We start from the raw sequence: 19,988 nt of genomic DNA, 5'->3' as shown, positions 1-19,988 counted from the left end.
TTCATTCCTTCCTCACTCTTCCCGTCCACTTTCTTTTATCCCTTCACCCTCCAGAAACCCAACAACAAACTCTCCTTCCATCTTCTGTACCCTCTCCTCTTGGCATTCATTTGGAAGGTAGGAGTACCTGGGGAGATTAGGATGGTATTGTGGCTCAACTAATGGTTTCCCACTGAGAGGGCCTGGGTTTGAATCCTGGACACAGTAGATATTTTTCAGGGGTATCTGGAGCCCTACATGAGGTGTTTTGTGGAGAGCACTTTGAGTGAGTATGTTGTCTGTCCGATGGAACGTTAAACTGCAGACCCCTTGGCACCTTCCGTTAAGAGTAGGCTAATGCTGATGCCGGGTTTCTCTCCACCCTTTCTCCTTTCCCATCCATCCAAAATGGTGCAAATGACATTAGCTGTTGGTAACCTCCCCTATAACTATTACTAGGGGTACTTGGCGAGTCTCAAACATGTTTACGTGGTTGTAGGATGTTTCAGATGGAAAGTGAAGTACTACTAGAGGCAATAGGAAATGTGATTTTGAACATTTTTTTGATGGAGTAATAATAGTTCCTGACTTTTCTGATGCTAATGATGGTAATGGTTTGTGGTTTCACTAATTTGATGAGTGAGTTAATGATTCCCACAAAGCTAATTTTCTTTGCTATCAATTTGGATCAAAAGCCAGGATAGATATTATGTAATATTTGAAATGCGTTAGAAAGATAAAGTAGAAAGCTTTGCATGCTATGCCCCCAAGTCAGGGAATTTGCTTTTGGCAAGGGCCTTTGGCTATACTTCTTAGGTGAGAAAATTTATATGCCCTATTAACTGTTTTTGTGGTAATATTTTTTAATACAAATGCACCCAAATCAAAAGCTTATCTGTGATTAACGTGGTTAGGATATTATTATTTCTTGGTGAACTTAAGATACTCCCCTATCTGTTGTATCTATCTTAATGAGGCAGTATGATATAACTGAAGTTGGTTATTATGTTTTCAGACAAACAATGATGCAGACAAGACCCGTGAAGAAATCCTATCTTTGATAGCTCACCATGTGACTGCTGTCAATTACATCTATAGAGACACCAAATTTGATGGCCGAATTGAGCACCGTAATATTAAATTTGAAGTTCAGAGGATTAAGGTGAGACATTTCCTTTTTCAAGTAAGATTCATTTTCTTTAAGGTTCATTCCTTTTAGTAAATATGGATGTTCAAATTGATGGTCAACAGTCAACTATTAAAGGTTTCAATCGGTAGGTTTGGTGTAAACTTGGTGTGTATTAATTATCGGGATAGATGTGGAAATATTTGATTGCCCTTAAGCTTTAATTTCCAAAAAAACCAGTGTTTGACCCAAGATTGGCTTAATAAGTCAAGCTTATACCAGCTTACTTATTACTAAGTCGCACAGCTTGTGAAATTCACATATTAATGAAGTTCTCCTCTGAGATATCTAACCTCATTTGCAGCCCTGATAGTGTTTTCATTTTCACTCCTGCAAAAGTTTTTGTAATTTGTTGCAATTTGAGCAGGCACAAACATTTGTCGATGTTTTTTACCAAGAAAATTCTTACATGCGTACATAACGTCTCTGCCTCCTTGATTGATTGTAGGAAACAACCAAGAGCGGAGTATAATTGGCTGTATACAGTATTGTCAATGTCAAGGGAATTGATGTAAAGTGTTTTAAAATTATTTATTTTTGGGAACACACTGGACTATGTTTGTTGTTATATCCATACCTTTAATTATTTGTAGTGTCTTTATTATATTGATTTTTTGTCTTAAATTGCATTTTTTAGATTGATGATGACTCGCCTTGCCAAAATAATTACTTGGGTGAACCTAATCCATTTTGCATGGAAAACATTGATGTCAGCAATTTTTTGAATTTGCACTCCTTGGATAATCATGAAGATTTTTGTCTTGCATATGTGTTTACATATCGAGATTTTACTGGAGGTACTCTTGGATTAGCTTGGGTTGCATCAGCTTCAGGTAAATTAATTTTAATTATGTTTTTCTCTGTTCGATGTAAAAATCTACCAGAGTTACAAATAGCTTTAGTCAAACTTCATTTAAGATGCAAGTCCTGATTATGAGATCCAGAGGAGAAGTTTTCCTCTTGAAATTGAGAAAAATGAGTGTGGGGAGGGTGCTTGCAGATCTCTGCTAGAAATCACGAGTCTAGACTGTAGATTTATGTTATTGAAAAAATATATGGAGTGTGTTGGTTCATTCCTTAAGTCAAACCTATTTTTCTTGGTGCTTTGTACTTTCACTTTACTGCCACAGACAATTCAATGAACTTAGGACAGCTGAGGAATAAGTATTAGATTAAGAGGTTTGAAAAACATAAACGTTATATAATCAGTGACATCTTAAGATTATTGGGTCTAAATGGAATGATCATTTGTATATGTTTCAGCAGGACATTGGATATAGATGAAGGAGCCAGCTTATATTTTGGGTGGGGCATCCTGAGAAATTCATTATTAATTTTCTTCTTTTCTAAATTATCAAATTATTTTTGTAAATCAAGATGGAGGAAATGTATTAGCTCCCCAAGTTCTGAGTGGCAATTAATAGGAGAATTTCTATACCCATGTAAATTTGCAGGTAAAAACCTTTGTAATGTAATTTATCTTACTTGGTAATTTGTTCTAAGTGAGAATCTAAAGACAACTTAGCTCATTAAGACTTCTTCTCCATATGTTAGCGACTTCATCATAATTTATTCTATACAGTGGTTTTAGAATCACATACATGTAGTATGTTCAAGTTCTTTAAGGTAACCCAATTTTTTCTTACAACTGGGAGCAGAAAGAAAGATCTGGTTGAGATTACGACATTTGGTTACTCTATAAATACAAGACATGGTTTTTTTGGTGGCAAAAGGAATTTCTCCAAGAGCATTCTTGATGGCCATGTAGTCATGGTGTCAACACTGAAATATGTGTACATGTATGTCTGAAGGGATATTGTGGTTGGATGAATCACATTCTTCAACTTAATGTTGTAAATAGTTTGACAGTAAAAAATTATGTCATTGTAGAACTTGAATGCATTTCATAATTTAAACCATTGAGATCAATTGATTACAGTCTAGATAAGTTACTAGGTTTGTCAGACCATTTTTACCTTTCTCTTGCTGATTCCTTGACAATCTTCTTATACTCCTTTCTTGCATCCTTCTAATATCTAATCAAGACCTACCACAAAATATCTCAAGAAATATGAAGGCTAAGATAAAAATTAAAGTTGAGGGAATCCACGAGAGCAGGCAGAACAGTTCACCTGCATTGAAGTCTTTCTGAAAGGGGTGGGAAATGTCATAAAGATTCTGGAAAGGAATTGCATTGTGCCAAGAACCTTTTACAAATAATGAGGGAATTAATGGCAGGGACCTTAAATAAAGGTATAAAGAAAAGGCTAATATAAAATTTAATATGGAGCATTGTTTTAAATGGCTTGGAAACTAATTCTTTGAGGAAGGAGAATAAGCATAGAATGAAGGATTATGAGATGTGGGAATAGAAAGGAAATAAAGGAAGATATGCTGGACTTGGTAAAGGAAGAGAGAATGTTGTTGAAATAAATTCAAAGAAGTCATGACCAGTGGATGCAGGAGGTAGAAAATTGAACGATGAAGACTTATGCCATGTTAGGTGATCATTTGCAGTAGGTTAGGTGGGCCTTGTAGATGTACTGCAGTGGCTAATGTAAAATATTGGCTTTTCTACTGTATGATATGGGATATAAGGTATCATGGTTAGCAGGGCTTACTAGTGCAATAGTTGCATTGCCCTGGTCCATCGAAAACTTAATAAACTACTGCTATAAATAATGATGTACAATTATTTTGAAATATAAGCATTTGTATTTAAATAATTTTTTTCTATTTCAAGCAGCAAAGGTTTAAAAATGATTTAGAGATTGATGAAATTAATAGTTTCTGGTGTAACTTAGTAGAATTGTTCCTTATTGAATATTGTTAAAATAAAACTTCGTAAAATCACATGAAAAATAAGCTTTATTGTGAACCAGGTTTCACTGTGGTGCAGTATCTTCAGGCCTACAAGACAAAAAATTGAATATGTATTTCCTTGGCTTTCCTTGGCTTGGGCACAGGACCTCTCTGGTACACCCAAGTTTCTGCTCTATCAATGTATAACATTGATATCTATAAACATTTAATTTTTTACTTTGAAGTACTTGATGTTGGCTCATTCACAGTGGGGATAAGGCCATAATGAAGAGGGAATTGGGATGTTGTGGCTAATGTACTGGCTTCTGACCCTGAGTGCGTGGGTTTGATACCCAGTGGTCCTCAGATTTTTCATTGATCCTGATCCGTACTTGGAGTGCTCTGTAGAGAGCACTCTAAGTGAGTACACCGTCATTCAGATGGAACGTTAAATTATTGACCCCTCAGTGTCTTTCATTGAGAGTAGGCTAATGCTGATGCTGGGTTTCTTCCACCCTTCCTCCCCTCCCCAAACTTCCTACCCCTACCAAATTGCCCACCTATCCCTCCTGGTGCCAATGACCTTGGCTGTTTGTCTCCTACCCTAATAATTACTACTGCTACATAATGAGGATTTAGTGAGGGAAGGATTTTGCTCTCTTGGTTAAATAGGCCATTGAATGAAAGTTATTATTGGACTTTGGGTAAATTTGGTCAGTTATAACTTTAACAATCACTGTGTAACATTAAATATTCTCATTAAAGATAAACCAATTTTATAATGCTTATGAAACAATAATTACTTTGTGATATTGAACCATTTCAATTATTATCCCTCAGGTGCTTCAGGTGGAATTTGTGAAAAGTACAAAACATACACTGAGACAGTTGCAGGTTCATACCAGTCTACAAAACGCTCTCTTAACACTGGAATCATCACGTTTGTCAACTATAATTCTCGTGTTCCTCCTAAGGTCTCTCAGCTTACTCTAGCACATGAAATTGGACATAACTTTGGCTCTCCGGTAAGTTGCATTGTTTTTAGATTTTCTGTTTGGTATTCACTGTACATTTCTCTTCATGCTACTAATATATTTCGCAATTTGTTTATTATTATCTCAACAGCATATAGGTTAATTTTATAGTCAAGGGTAGACCTCATAGCATTTCAAGTACATAATGAGGGCAATAATAGCACTCTGTGATATGTATCATTTCTCAAGTAGATTAATGTGGTATTCAAAGGAGAGCTATCATGCAGTTTTTGTTGTCACTATGAAGAGTTTTCCTGGTGACATCACAATAGTTGAACATAAGACCCACTTATTTATCTTTTTTTCCACCATTGAGACCTCTGTGCCTAGTTTTATTATACAATGGGTCCTCAATGTCGTTACTACATTCAAAAAAAGCTAATCTAAATGGGAAAGTTTTGTAAAGTGAATGGAGTAGATTTATTAATGATAATTCACTGTGGAAGATCTGGTGCATCTTGCATTCAAATATTGTATTTTATGTGCACATTTGGTTACACATTACTGGGTAAAATATCCAAGTTCAATTTTAATCTATTTTTTTCAGATTAGTATCTAAAGGTTTTTTTCTGTGCTAATTATTCTTTAAATTCTCATTTTTTGGAATTTTATGTTTCTCCTGGTCTAAGTGGATAACATATTTGAAGGTTCCTAGGAGTGGCAGTGAATATTTTTGTGAGTGAATGAGTGGGGAATTGAAATATAATCAAGGTGGAATTCCCTGAGTAAATGATTGGAAGAAAGAGGATTATAGGATAGGGCTGTTTGTTTCTTGCATGATTCTTTGTCTATGTTTATTTTGTGAAGAGGTTTTGGTAAGTTTTTAAACCATCTAATCTGGGCTTTTTATGGTGGAATGGGAAGACTTGAGTTGTTTGTGAAGGATTTGAAACGAGCTGGAAGGGGAAGCTTACATGCCTAATTACGTGAGAGACACTGTATAATCTCCCGAGCTTAATTTAGTACCCTGAGTTATTGTTCTTTTTAATGTAAATGCCAATATTGTGCAAACTAATAATATGCTGTACTGCTAACCAATTGTCTAGCTATTTGGTTTACTCTATCTTTGATTGGATCTAAAGTGAACGTTAGTCAGTTTGTCTCTCCTAAGATTGGTTGAATATAACACCCCATTTTCCCATTCAAATTCCAATCAAGGTTAATTGTGTCAGTTGGCAATGGCCATCAATGGTGAATTTGGGAGAGTAAAAGAAGTCATACGAGGCACTTTTTTGTTTTACACCTTTTCCAATTAATCAGAACCTGAGAGTCATAAAGGAAGAAATTAACATTTTCCTATGAATCTAGTTGTTTAACGATGAAGTTGCATTCTTGGTAAATAAAAATACTGGGAAATTTATGCAGATATCATAAATTTCTTAATAGTTAAAAAGTATGCCTCAAAAGAGGTTCCTTCAAATACGATATACACATGTATATATTCATTGTACAGACAAATAGGAAATCAACCCAATTCATTAAAAATTGGGAGCTTCATTCTTTCTTTGAAATATTGAACAAAAAAGATATGGGGAAATTGCAAGCCATTTCAGCTTGAAGATTTTGACAAATACACAATAGAGTATTACAAATGTCATAGATACAAGAAGTACCTTAATGGAGGTATTCCATTAAGATACTCCAAAGACTAACCTCAATATATACGAGGGTCATCCGGAAAGTAGTACCCGTTCGTGAAATAAAGACACAAAAGTAAATATTAACAAACATAAAAAATTTTATTTGAAAGAGGATACTTTAAACTACTTCTCAACATAATCTCCAAGCAAATTAAGGCATTTGTCATAACGTGTGACAAGTTTCTGTATTCCTGCTGCATAGTCCTTCGCCGCCAGCTCATTGAGATACGCGAGGGACCCATCTTGCACAAATTTTTGCATAATGCAGATGGTGTTTAACAATTTCATGAACAATTGTTCGAGAAACATTGGGAAAATGCTCACAGATGTCATCAATTGTGACGCGCCGATCGTTCCTCACGAATTCGTCAACTGAGCTCACCAGTTGGTCTGTAATGACAGACGGTCTCCCCGAACGCTCATCGTCGTGTGTGTTCCCCCTCCCCATGTTGAAGTTGCGACACCACCGCCGAACAGACGACTCGTCCATTACATTGTCTCCATACACCTCCTTTAATTGGCGATGAATATCACATGGGCGACCGTTTCTTGCATTGAGGAATTTAATCACTGCCCTCACTTCACAACTGGCGGCGTTCTCAATTTTTTTAAACATTGTAAACAATCACAGAAACAACACAGGCAATGCTAGCGTCACGCAACTTGGCTCAGAGAAGGCAGACAAGCCACTGAAGCTATCTGACCTCGTCCAGCGGCTACTCGCGTCGTCAGCACTTCATGCGGCACGAACGGGTACTACTTTCCGGATGACCCTCGTAATATCGTTGAGTAAATATGAGATCAATCTCTTAAACAGATGCCAGGCAGTAACTGATAGTGCCTACCGTTAGATTGTACATGTTTTAGAAACTCGTAAAAAGGTGTCAAAAATTTTTGAGCATAAAAAAGGGAGCACATGAGTGGGAAAGAAAGAGTACAAAGTAGCAGTCTGGGAGTGTGAAACCCCTATTCCATTCAGTATTGTGTGAAATTCCCAATGAGACGAAGGTTTTTGATAGGTTGTTAACAGAAATTTTTTCCATTTACTTATGGAAATGAAGGTGCTAACTAACCGAAAGAAGAGGCAGTATGACAGACCTTGGTTAACAGGCTCTGATCATATGCTAAAATGCATCAATAAATGTTATTTAATGCATTTTATTCAATTCCCATAAAACTGGTTCATATGACAATGTGATAATTCATTATGTGCAAAAACTTTGGGAAAATGGCTTTAGTAAATCATTGTTAAAGTTTTGGATGGAAGGAAGTATCTATTGTTTAATTACCATTTGGTTCTGTGAGATGTGGCATTGCATTCCATTTTAAACATGTGGGGATACTAAGTTAAATTTTAGACGGGAATATCTAATAATTCTCCATTCCCAGAATACAAGTAATAATATTCCCTTGTATGTGTCCACTTTATATATTCATTAAGAGTAATAGTCAATGCATACATGCCAGATCCACAGTAGCACAAAACTGCCTCTTAAATGTAAAAGAAAGGTTATAAGGCACCAACTAATGACATTACACCAATGAGTAGAATGAAACAACCATCGATTCCTAGTGTTTGTCATTGGTTGAAAAAGTCCTGGCAGAAAGTAGAAAGTGATGATATCATAATGTCTTTTTTTAAATGTGAAATTAGCAATGCACAATATGAAAGTAAAGATGACATTTTGTTTGAGGAAAGTGCAAACCCCAGTAAAAATATCTGTGGAAATGACTTAGCAACAGTAATGACCAATTTCTAGGATTCTGCATTGGTTAAACTCTGATATAGTAGCTAATTTTTAAAATTTAACAATTCCTTTTTCTTTGTACTAAGTATCAATATTAAAATACTCCGATCCTTTTCTGTCTGATTGAAGTATTTTTTGTTAATTCTAACCTGAAAAATCACAGTATCTTATGTGCCGGTGCATCTTATGGGCCAGGAAATACAGTACTTATCTTATTTGAGAATGGCCATTGTATTATGCTAATTTCATCATTCTCTTTTTAGCTCAGTCCTTTTCCCTTTAATAGGTTGTATTTTGTATTATTAATTTTAAAATTTGAAGGACATTGTCATGTTGTAGAGATGCTGAAAAAATTTTATTGTCCTGACATTATTATAATTAACTCCTTTTCAGCATGACTATCCACCAGAATGTCGTCCAGGAGGTCTCAATGGAAACTTTATTATGTTTGCATCTGCAACAAGTGGTGATCGTCCCAATAACAGCAAATTCTCCAGCTGTAGCATTGGAAACATAAGCAATGTTCTGGATGCCATTGAAGACAACAAGAAAAGGAATTGCTTTTCAGGTTAGAGCAGCTATTACCTTGTCTATGTATATCTTAGTTGTTTTTCATTGTATATATTTATGACTAAATATCGATAGCCCATTCAATTCACCTTTTTTCTCATAATTGTGAAAAATATTTTGTCTTAACTCTGCCGAAGAGACTTTTGCGTCATTATCAGAACAAATTTTTATGAAAACATATTTTAAATAATAAAATCAGGTGTGAGTAAAACAATTGACATTAGTGTGCACTAAGCACTATGAAGTAAGTGCTTGGCTTTGAGTGAGGTATCCATCTGATAATGTGAGTGACAGAAAAACTATCGTAATCACATGTATATGAGGGTTGATATTTATATGTTGAGCCTTGACAAGACTAAGTGCTTTAGGCTCAATCTGACATTTCCATTTGAAGGTTTGACCCTTTTAATGCTAACTTTCTTCTCAATATTTTACTTTTATATTTATTTGATCATAACTTGTGTTGTTTGCAGTGACTCAAAAATTTTGTCTCAGTCAAAAAATTGAGTGTATGGATTATCATGGAGAATGCTTCAAAAAACAATACAGCCATATAGCCACAATCAATTGCTGTCTTTTCATTATTAGGCTGAAAATATAAATAGCAACCCTCCTAGATGGAAGTATGCCCATGTGAAACTTTCACGGCAACCTGTAAACTTTATATAACCCACAGCTATGAACAATGTAGAGAGAATATTTTCAATCACTTTTCAGGCATTTTTCAATCTGACTAAATATGGCCATTTCTATCACTACTAATAGATGAAGAGCAGAAATTGACCACTTTACTTGCATGTTTCATAAATTCATTAAAAAACATGAGCCCTTATTGGCTAATATAATTGCTAGTCTCTCATCATAATCCTGCATTCTTTTGGAGTTGTGTGTGCTGCCTGCCAGTTACATGATCAAGATGGAGTTAATAATCAAAACATATCCAGCCTAGCGTTGCCATTAACTCAGCACAAGTCAGAGTTATGTAATTGAGTGTAGAGAGTAAACAGAGAATTAATACTCTGGTGGTGTTAAGAGATAGGTCCTAATCACTTGGAATTTATCATTATTTACATGTACAGAGTACGGCACTTAAATCCGAACAAATGAAACTTTTGTTTAAAAGCAAATTTATTAAGACAAAATGAAAATGTAAATCCTTTTACGTGCAAGTAGTGGTATTCGTCAAGAGTAACATTACCAATGTAACCCCCTTCAGCTGCAATGACCACCACCAATCTTGTCCTGAACCAATCAATCGCACGCACTCTTTAAAACAGCGCTGTCCATATTCGCGAGGCTGCTGCGATAGCGGTGCATAGAGATGCGACATTAGGGTGCCACGTCTTATTGGTAACTCTTTTGACTACACTGCAAACATAATAGTCGAGGTGGTTCAAGTCCAGGCTATTCGGGGGTTAGAACTCCTTTGACCACAACATGTCAATGTTATCTGATAGCCAGTTTTGGACGAAATGACTTGTATGAGCTGGTGCACCATCCTGTTGAAAGACGTATTGTCTCCCTGAGGCCACAGTTACCTTCCATGGTTTCACGACATTCTTCAAAATTTGCAGATGGACTTCTTTTGTGATAGTTTGTCCCTTTTCAAAGATATGTGGCAGCATGATATCACCCTCACTGGACACAACACCTAGGATGTGAACACTCGCCGGAAATTTTGTTCGAGCAACAATCAGGACGTCCTTGGAGTCTTGGGCAAGCCAGCGATCATTTCTTCGGTTGATCTTCGTGTCAACAGTGGAAGTTTTTTCATCAGAAAAGAATCTTATTCATCCCGCAGCTTCATTTTTTAGAGAACACAATACCAGGTTGCAGCGAGCAATCCGCTTTGTTCTGGCAGCCTAACACAGATTGTGTACCACTTGTATCGTAGATCCTCCGATGCATTGTTCGCTCGCTAACATTCAATTCTGTTGCCAATTTCCTCAGTGATCGCCTCGGGTCCTCTGAAATCAGCCCCTGAGCCTTCTCGATGACTGCCGCAGTTTGTGACATGCATTTCTTTGAATGAGGTTTCCTCGCTGGGTTAGCGAAACCTTTCCCAGACTTCTCCGAAGCATTCTACTTGGCTACAATATCGTAAACAGTTGTTCTGGGGAACCAGAAGAATCAAACTATTTCACTGGGTGAATGCCCAGCCCGAACACTTTCGATAATAGCTGCCCTTTGATTGTTCTCCGCACTTGTGTGTAACATCTTGGCCATTTTGAGGTTATATCTGTTTGCTAGATGCCTATAGCTTTCAAGAATGCCAATCGTGACCTCCAGTGGAACTACAATATGGTGGGAAATTCACATTGAAATTTGTTCGAAGATAAGTGCCGCACCCTGTATTTTAAAGGGGCGTGAAATTGAAGGAGTGGGGGAAAGAGGATCAAAAGATGCACTAAAACTGCTGTATTTCTTTTCGGAATTATTTCTCCCTCTTTGCGTGTGGCTTATAATATGATAATATGTCACACCCAAAGAGGGAGAAGATCTGGCGTGGGGGAATGAAAAGAATACAGGATATGTGTTATACATAAATAGGGACAACTTCATAAAATAATCATGATGCATTACAATTCAACCCATGTGCACTTAACATTAGGCACCGTTAGTACCTTTGATGGTTTCTGGCTCAACTTTGTGGAAATTCATGCTTATTAGATGAAGAACGGGGATCGAGATGGTGCGGGGGCTAACGTACTGGCTTCCCACCCTGAGGGCGCGGGTTCAAATCCTGGCGGTGTTGAATATTTTTCAGAGGTATCTCGATCCCTACTTTAGGTGCTTTGTGGAGGGCACTTTGAGTGAGTACGCCGTCCGTCGGATGGGACGTTAAACTGCGGACCCCTTGGCGCCTTTCGTAAAGAGCAGGCTAATGCCGACGCCGGGTTTCTCTCCACCCTTCATCCTTTCCTGTCCATCCCCTATGGCGCAAATGACCTTAGCTGTCGGTCGCCTCCCCTTAAAAACTACTACTACTAGATGAAGAACACAATGATTTTTCCACTGTTCTTTATTTTGGCACTACAAGTTTCAACACTTAGGTGTCATCATCAGGTACAAATTAGTCAAGTTGAAACTTGTCGAGTATTATGCCCATGTACTTTGTGATTAGTTGTTTCATATATAAGTAATAAATGTACAGACAGGGTAAAGTTAGGATTTTCAATTCTTTAAAATAAGGTTTGCAAGTTTGCCATGGGGGTATTTTTGCTTTTTACTTAGTACATTTATTTTTGCATTATAAAAACTCTATGGAAGCTGGGCAATGCTCTCCAGGAAATAATTCCCTAGCTCATATGTGACTGAAAGTTGCCATAGTAAACTATTTTTAGTGTATTTAAATTATAACGTTTATAATATTTTGCAGAATAAATCCACTTCTTGCCAAAGTGGAACATAGCCATTGTTATGGATTTCCCGGTTTGACTCATCAATAGACAAACCTAAAATCTGGTGATGTGATCCCTTTCTATGGGTTGGCCTTTTAAGCAGAGGTCTAACTGAGGGTTTCCCCTTCTTTTCTTTAAATGTAATATAATTTGTTTTTAGTATATTTATAGACAGTTTGTTAATGTTAAACCTTTTTTCCAAGAGCAATAATGAGCTATCCAGCTTAGCTTGTAATAAGTTAGGGTCATTATGGCTCAGTGCCAGTGTTGTATCATCTGCATACAGAACTATGTTGTTATTCTCAATATATCCTGGAAAATCATAGTTATATAGTATAAATAATAATGGCCCAAGAATACTACCTTATGGTACCCCAGCACTTGATGTGTCTATTGGTGATAAGGTATTATCATAATTTTATTGACCCCATTACGAGAAATCTCCACCATCTGTTTCCTATCCTTTAAATATGCTTTGAGCCGTTTATGGGTTATTCCCCTGATCCCATAACATACACATTTACTTAGAAGAATTTCATGGTCCGCGGTATCATGTAATGAATTAAGTTTTAGATCTTAGTCATCATCGTTATGTGTATAATTTGGATATATTTTATTTTTTATTATTATCTCTGCAACCCAGTGTGGATGTGTTTTTTAAGAAATCATTGTATACATGTCTTTTGATGTGTACATTGGTATTGAATGCACATCATTAATATCATGTTATTTGTTATATTTTGTTTGTAGCATCTGCTGGAGCTTTCTGTGGAAATAAGATTGTAGAAGCAGGAGAAGAATGTGACTGTGGTTATGATTATGAAGAATGCATGGACAAATGTTGCTATCCACGAGTTGTCAGTGAGCATGATAAAATGCTGAATTCAAGTGCCAATGGTTGTAGCAGGCGTATGAATACGGAATGCAGGTTAGTTGATTGTTATTTCAATAAAATATCTGCTGCGTCCAAACTGGTTAGGTACTATGCTGTAGTTTTACCATCTATGTAGGTAAAAAAAGGAATAAACAGATGATGTCAAAATTTATGTATTTTGATGTTTGAGGTAGCTTATGGAAACATTTGTGTGTAATTGCAAAACTGCAAAATGATTTTTGCATAATTCTGAGTTCCCAATTTATTCAGTAAATTTTAATTAAGGTTTTCCATTTCTTTCTTTTAATGTAGTGACGTGGGCAATATTTCGTACTAGTTTCATATTCCCTTATGTAACTATATTTAACTCAATAGATTATCTATTTTCTATATTTTGCTTTAATAATTTGGTCAGTTATTATTACATTTCTATTATTTTAAAATTTTTATCTTATTTTATGATATTTTACATCAGGGTATTTTTCAGCCATTAATCCTTGCCAGGAATTGTTTTAAGATATGCTTTGTGTTGTGTGTAGTTCATTTATATTTATACGTACTTTTCTTGCTAAATGTTTCATGTTTTTTTTAAGTTAAACATAGCATCAATTGAATATTTATCCTACAATTAGTCTTTGTTGGCACTTTTTCATTTTTGTTGGTTTATTACATAGTGGGTTCACGGAGTGAAATGGAGACTCCTTTTGCAAAGGTTTGGTGAACGACCTATAATTAACCAGTTGGATTCATGGAGAGAGCTATATTTTCAATAAGGGTACAACTAAATGCTTATATTCTCCAAACATAACATTACGCTTGAAGATTATTTTCCGTCATGTTTTTATACCAAAATAAGGTTTAACAGGCACATAAAAGAGGCATGGATACAAACACGATGACAAAAACAATGTTCTTAGTCATGAAATGAAGCACCAAACAAACAAATATGTTCTTACCTCTACACTTCAAATGACTGTGTACAATAACTTGATAAAATAAAGTTATTACAAGAATTAAACTACATTCATGTGGAAGATGGCAAATATTTCTTGCCTAAGGAAAGCTCTGCCTTTCCCACTTAGTGTTAATAATTCCATCATTTTTTCTACGAGCATAAGTGTACTGTCTCAAAGATATAACCAATGTTATCGTGACCAATATATATAATACACTGTCGCCATGGCGATTATTCTCATGCTACTTGTCTCACTTTTGGCACTTGGAATTATGGGGTTGCAAAATGGCAGATTTAGGCTTCACTGTTCTAAATTCAGGGCCCAAATAAGGTGCCTAATGTTGCACCCTTTCGCTGCCTAACGAGTTAGCACACCCTACAAGATGGCATCTGCCCTAAATCGAGTGATTTAGGTGCCTAAGTGATGAGTCTGGATGCAGCTATCATTTAGGTATAGCATTAAAGTATGTGCTTCCCACTCACTAGGTTACATTTTTTTATGCTAGTACATGGAACGATAGAATTTTAGAAAGCATGTTAATGTTAAAATGTTACATTTCGTATGAACAGTCATACTAGTTAAAAGTTATTGATAATGCAGCTATCATTTATGAAAGATATACAGAACACTTTGTATATGTGTATCAGTTGAATACTCATGTAATGACTATGAAATTATCATTTTTAATTATTTTATTACAGTTTTTTTTTAATAAAAACTTTCGTTCAAATTTAAAAAGTTTTTAGTTTGAACGAAAAACTAGTTCAATATCCCCTAGTATGAAAGCTAATTTTTCAGCACCAGGAAATCTATCAAATGGAAACAAATTTACTTTAAAAATTAATTTATTTTGTTTTTATTTTAAATGAATTTTCGTCAATACTATCTACAGAATTATCAGCTTTAAATATGTTAATGCTAATTAATGGTCAAAAGAATTTAATCATCTCGTTATAATTTTCTAAATTCTGATTTTCCTTTCCTTCGCATTTTATTGGAATTAGCTATTAAATATATTGTGATAATGGATGCTGTGTCATTCAATAGCTAATTTCTTATAATAATGGAATGTTTTGTGTCCTCTAATCCAGCCCCAGTCAAGGACCTTGTTGTTCAAGTGAATTTTGCCAGTTTGTTCCTAAAAGCCATGGAGTGCAGTGTAAAGCAGAATCCGACTGCAGCTGGAGCTCTACTTGTAATGGTCTTTCACCTGAATGCCCACCACCAAAACCAAAAGCTAACAAGACCCGCTGCAATGAAGGAACTCAGGTTGTGCCATATAATCTGCTTTTATCTTTTAAACCTAGTGTTAAGTTTTAAATTTGTCTAATATAACCATGGTATTATATAATTGTGGGAATCACAAATAATATTATGTATTATTTAAAAATGAGATGATTGTTCATTGTAGAGTTGGATTTGACTTTCTATTGAGCTAGTATTGATTTTATTCTATAAAGTAATTACAAACATCTTAACTTGATGTATCACCAACAGAAATGAGTATAAGAATGACTATATCATAATACATGCCCAGTATTCTGGTTAGATATCCCTCAGTAAATTTACAAACAGCGAAATAACCGATAATTTACCATTATTTATTGGTTTTTTGTCTTAAATTAAACCTTTAAGTGCCAAAATTTCTCTGAATGACATGAATTTTCCCAAAAATGCCATCGTTGATCTAGGCGACTCTTTTCTCTGTGGCTTTATGTGTAAATAAGAATTCAATAATCTTATTTCAATGCATTTATCTCTTTTTTTGTACCTAATTCTATATGGTTGATAACTATAAAAAAAAAGACATTTTTCTTACAGTCTGAATTTCTCTTCAAAAAAGCCTGGCAATTTTTGCATGAAATTAAGATATTATGCTTGACATTCAAAGGGTTAATACTAGTACTTTTAACTATGCAGAATTGTATGGGGCATCTCCCCATTTTCAACACATAAAATCATAGACATTTAATGGTTGTGAGACCAATTAAAGTTACCAAAATTCATCATGATGTTGTTCAGAAACTGCCACAGTTTATGTTGTTACACTGTCATAATAATCATATGTTTCACTATTGATTAAGTTCACATCTCAATGTCTCTCTCTTTATATTTTCTAGTTATGCATCAATGGGGAGTGCACTGGATCCATTTGCCTTGAATGGAACCTGACGGAGTGCTTTTTAACCAGTCACATCATTCCAAATATTGATAAACGAAAGCTTTGTGAATTGGCATGTCAAAATGGCACTGGCCCCAATGCTGTTTGTCGTTCAACTTCAGAATTTGCCCTTCAAGTGGGATTGCCTCTTGGTGGAATTAGCTTACGGCCTGGATCACCTTGTGACAACTTTCAGGTATGTCGCTATTATTGCTCCTACCTCCAAAAATTAGGTGTATCTAAGTATAATTTTGGTGGGAATAATGTCATGTTCCTCATTTGGTGAATTTATTTAAAAGTTAGCAATCTTTGAGTTTTTGTACTCAAAAAGGCAATGGATTAAGGAAAAAAATTGTATGGACACCCTTTTGGCCTAATTTTGGGTGAGATATTGTTTAATACAGCAGTATATTCTCAATTTGCATCATAGCTGCATGCCAGAATGTGTGATCTAAATCAAAACAAAGTAAATCAGAACCAGATCTTCATGACCACCATAAAGCTGCATTCTCATGCATCCAGTTTTGTGTTTTTGCTGTAGCATGCATCAAAAGGCATAACCCATTTCATGTCTGCAGTTGCAGCAGAAGTAACAGGAGATGATGACTCGTGGACTGTGTTTATTAATGAGAGATGAACCAATAACAGGCAGCGAATGTTGGTTTTCACTTACTACTACCGCTGCAGCCTGTGATAAAAGTTGAGAGATGGGCAACTCTTTCAGCACCACACACTGTGGCAGCAATCCATGCCCTGATTGGTTATGTGCCCTGATTGGTTATGCGGTCTGTGGCAGCACAAAAGCAAATGCATGAAAATGTAGCTTAATAAATGAATCTACCCAGGCAAGTTATTTCTTAGTTCGTGTTTTCACCTTAATGTGAAAAAATATGGAAATTATTCATAATGCATAGTACCTTATACAACTTATTTGTCTGATTTTCATGTGAACGTTTATTTTGAAATGTATAGTTTACCATGCCCAAAAGAATCTGCTACTCATTTTTAAGTATTTCCCATGATTTTTGAGGTTTTTCTGATTCCATGCAAATCAAGTTGATTCTGACGATAAAATTGGAAGGGGGTGAAACCCATTGCAAAAATTATGTGATACAGTAACAAAGCTGTATGATGGCATGGTGAAGCTGAATGTATATATTAAGATGTCTCACCTTAAAACTGCACTATGAGACACTGTTTGGCAGAGGTGATAGTTGTATGAATTCAAATGACAATTGAAAAAGGGGAGTAAAAATATTGTAATGTAGACTCTCAGCTTTTGTTGAGAGGCCCTACCAAAATGTGACTGTGAGAATTTAAAACGTTAGAATTAAATATTCCCCTTCAACTTTCCCCTCCTTTACTATCCTGTTGGGCACTATTGACTACCACCACAATGGGCAGATGTATGCATTCAACCTCCTGTACATTTGAATGATAGTTTATGAGAAGGCATTATAATTTTAATTAGAAACCAAATGACTACCAGAGAGAGAGCCAAATTGCTTTATATCTTTGTGATATTTATTCTGATGGTTGCCGTGTGACAACCAACAAATGCTTGCATTTTGAATAACATCACTTCTGGCATAACTTGGTGGGAATCCTCCATGGTGAAGGAAGACAATGGGCTTTTCCTGTGGGAATGCGTACCATATTCTTATATCAGCTTGTATTTTGGTTTTTCTATGATGACACTCTCTCTTCTCATTGCTTAAAGAGGGAGGAAATTTGGGATGTTTGATAGCTCAAATTTCATCCTCTACCTTTTCTGCCCTTCCTAAAATGGGAATTTGCTACTTCAACTTGAAACTTTGTAGTTGACATAAAGTAGCTATTGATGCTCCCAGCGTTAGTTACCAATGGAAGGCCATGTGCCTCTCATAGATTCAAGAATTTTTCAGAAATTACAGGAAAGGTAGTTAAATTGATCTGAAACACTCACTTAAATTTACAAAATTTATCCAGACAAAGTACCAAATATTGTGATTAAAACAGTATAAAATTAAGGACAGTGTGGTAATCCACATTTTAAGAGACGAGTGACAATTTTTGTTTATTCGTGAATCTTATAATTTATTGCATATTAGTGTCACTAGTGGTCACAATTTTTCTGAACTTACGTTCTGTCATATTATTTATGATTTTATTGTAAATAGTTAAATAACCACTGCAGAAATGATACTGAAGAAAAAACTGCAAGAAAGACAGCCATAAGAGAAAAAAATAACTAAAGAAATGAAAAGTAAAATCACTGAAAAAGGGGATGAAATGAGAGTGTGGCTGCTCTAACATGCACATAAAATCGATTGACATCAATGATTTGCACTATCCATAAGAATAAAAACAAAATTGAGGATATAGATGCTTCAAAGGTAGTGACAAGACTATCTACGCAATGGTTATGTATTCTCAATGATGTTCGAAGGTTGCATTTGATATGGATGACAAAAATCAATTGCAAGACAGTGCTATGAACTAGAACATCATTTGTGAGAGCCAGGAGTGATTTTTGCTGACCTTGTTAAGAAGATGCTGTGATGATCAGTGGGCAAAAAAGAATCATTGAAGGGAAGCTGTGGGTGATTGAAGACATTTAAGAGTGAGGCATGGTGAAGCAGCAAGCTTCAACTCAAAGGCAGCATAGAACTTCATCAGGTACTTAGAGAAGCTCGTAGATTCTCATGGTTACCTGCTGCCACAGGTTTTTAATTGTGGCAAGATGGTTCTCTTCTGGAAAAGATGCCGAAGTTAACCTACACTTATAACAGTGGAGGAAAGATCATTTCCCAGCCTCAAGCCAATAAAATACTGTCTCACACTGCTATTTTTGTGCCAATTTGAAAATTTAATCCCTGCTTGTTTACCATTCCAAACCTCCATAAGCCTTCAAGAAGTGTAGTCCAGAAGAGCGGGCTAAATGTGATGTGGAGGTCATGGGAATCTTTTGCATATTCTGGGTATGATTTGTCCTAAGTTGCTGCCATAGCCACTGCCTAATGAGGCACACTAGAAATTTATTTGATGATAATGTTTTGTCTCATTTCCATAAATTTTGAAGCGTCGACAAAAATGAATATCTCTAGACAGATGTCTTGTAAAAGAGAATTAGAAATGTAAGAGGGTAATTTGAAAAGTTCTCAGAAATGAATAGAAATAAACAAGCAGAGTCCCCCAGTGTGTTCTGGAAGTAGATATGAATTTCCATAGTTTTCATACATTTCTTTACAAATTATTTAATTACTGCTCGAATCTCAATTTTTTCCATCCTCACAATTCACTACTGGAGAACAAAAAGAGAGGAATCTGCGCTGCAGATCTCTTCCCAGAGCACTGATGTGTTAGGTATTTACTCTTGAAGGATTACCTTTTCCTAGATGGGAAACTTGCTGCGCTAGCATCGACATCTGGTGGTGATTCCAAGAACCTTTAATACTACCATTGTATCATAAATAATGTACTAATTATTTCGATTTTTTTTGACAAATTGAGTTCGCATTCAAGTTTAGTTCATCCAGCGATACTAGAAAATATGAGGTCCACGATCCTAATAGATGTATATATTATTTTGTATGAACCTTGTACATAATTTATTTTTGTCAGAACATAACTCATTATTGTGTTTTGCATTAATTTA

General features: G+C 35.6%; 1 protein-coding gene across 1 annotated transcript in view; it reads left to right on the top strand.

Annotated features, from left to right (window-relative positions):
- Positions 1 to 19,988, top strand: part of kuz (zinc-dependent metalloprotease kuz) — a 41,064-nt gene that overhangs the window by 6,068 nt on the left and 15,008 nt on the right. The window contains exons 5-11 of the mRNA XM_071587608.1: positions 995 to 1,141; positions 1,803 to 1,998; positions 4,808 to 4,992; positions 8,783 to 8,957; positions 13,111 to 13,288; positions 15,282 to 15,459; positions 16,311 to 16,547. Of these exons, the coding sequence (XP_071443709.1) occupies positions 995 to 1,141; positions 1,803 to 1,998; positions 4,808 to 4,992; positions 8,783 to 8,957; positions 13,111 to 13,288; positions 15,282 to 15,459; positions 16,311 to 16,547 (1,296 nt within the window). The remainder of the gene's footprint in view (positions 1 to 994; positions 1,142 to 1,802; positions 1,999 to 4,807; positions 4,993 to 8,782; positions 8,958 to 13,110; positions 13,289 to 15,281; positions 15,460 to 16,310; positions 16,548 to 19,988) is intronic.

Source organism: Hetaerina americana, unplaced genomic scaffold (assembly GCF_022747635.1).
Source record: "Hetaerina americana unplaced genomic scaffold, ioHetAmer1.1.p SCAF_3, whole genome shotgun sequence".
Classification (NCBI taxonomy): Eukaryota; Metazoa; Arthropoda; class Insecta; order Odonata; family Calopterygidae; genus Hetaerina; species Hetaerina americana.
Note: the sequence above shows the minus strand (reverse complement) of the source record. Positions and strands in the feature narration are given on the sequence as shown.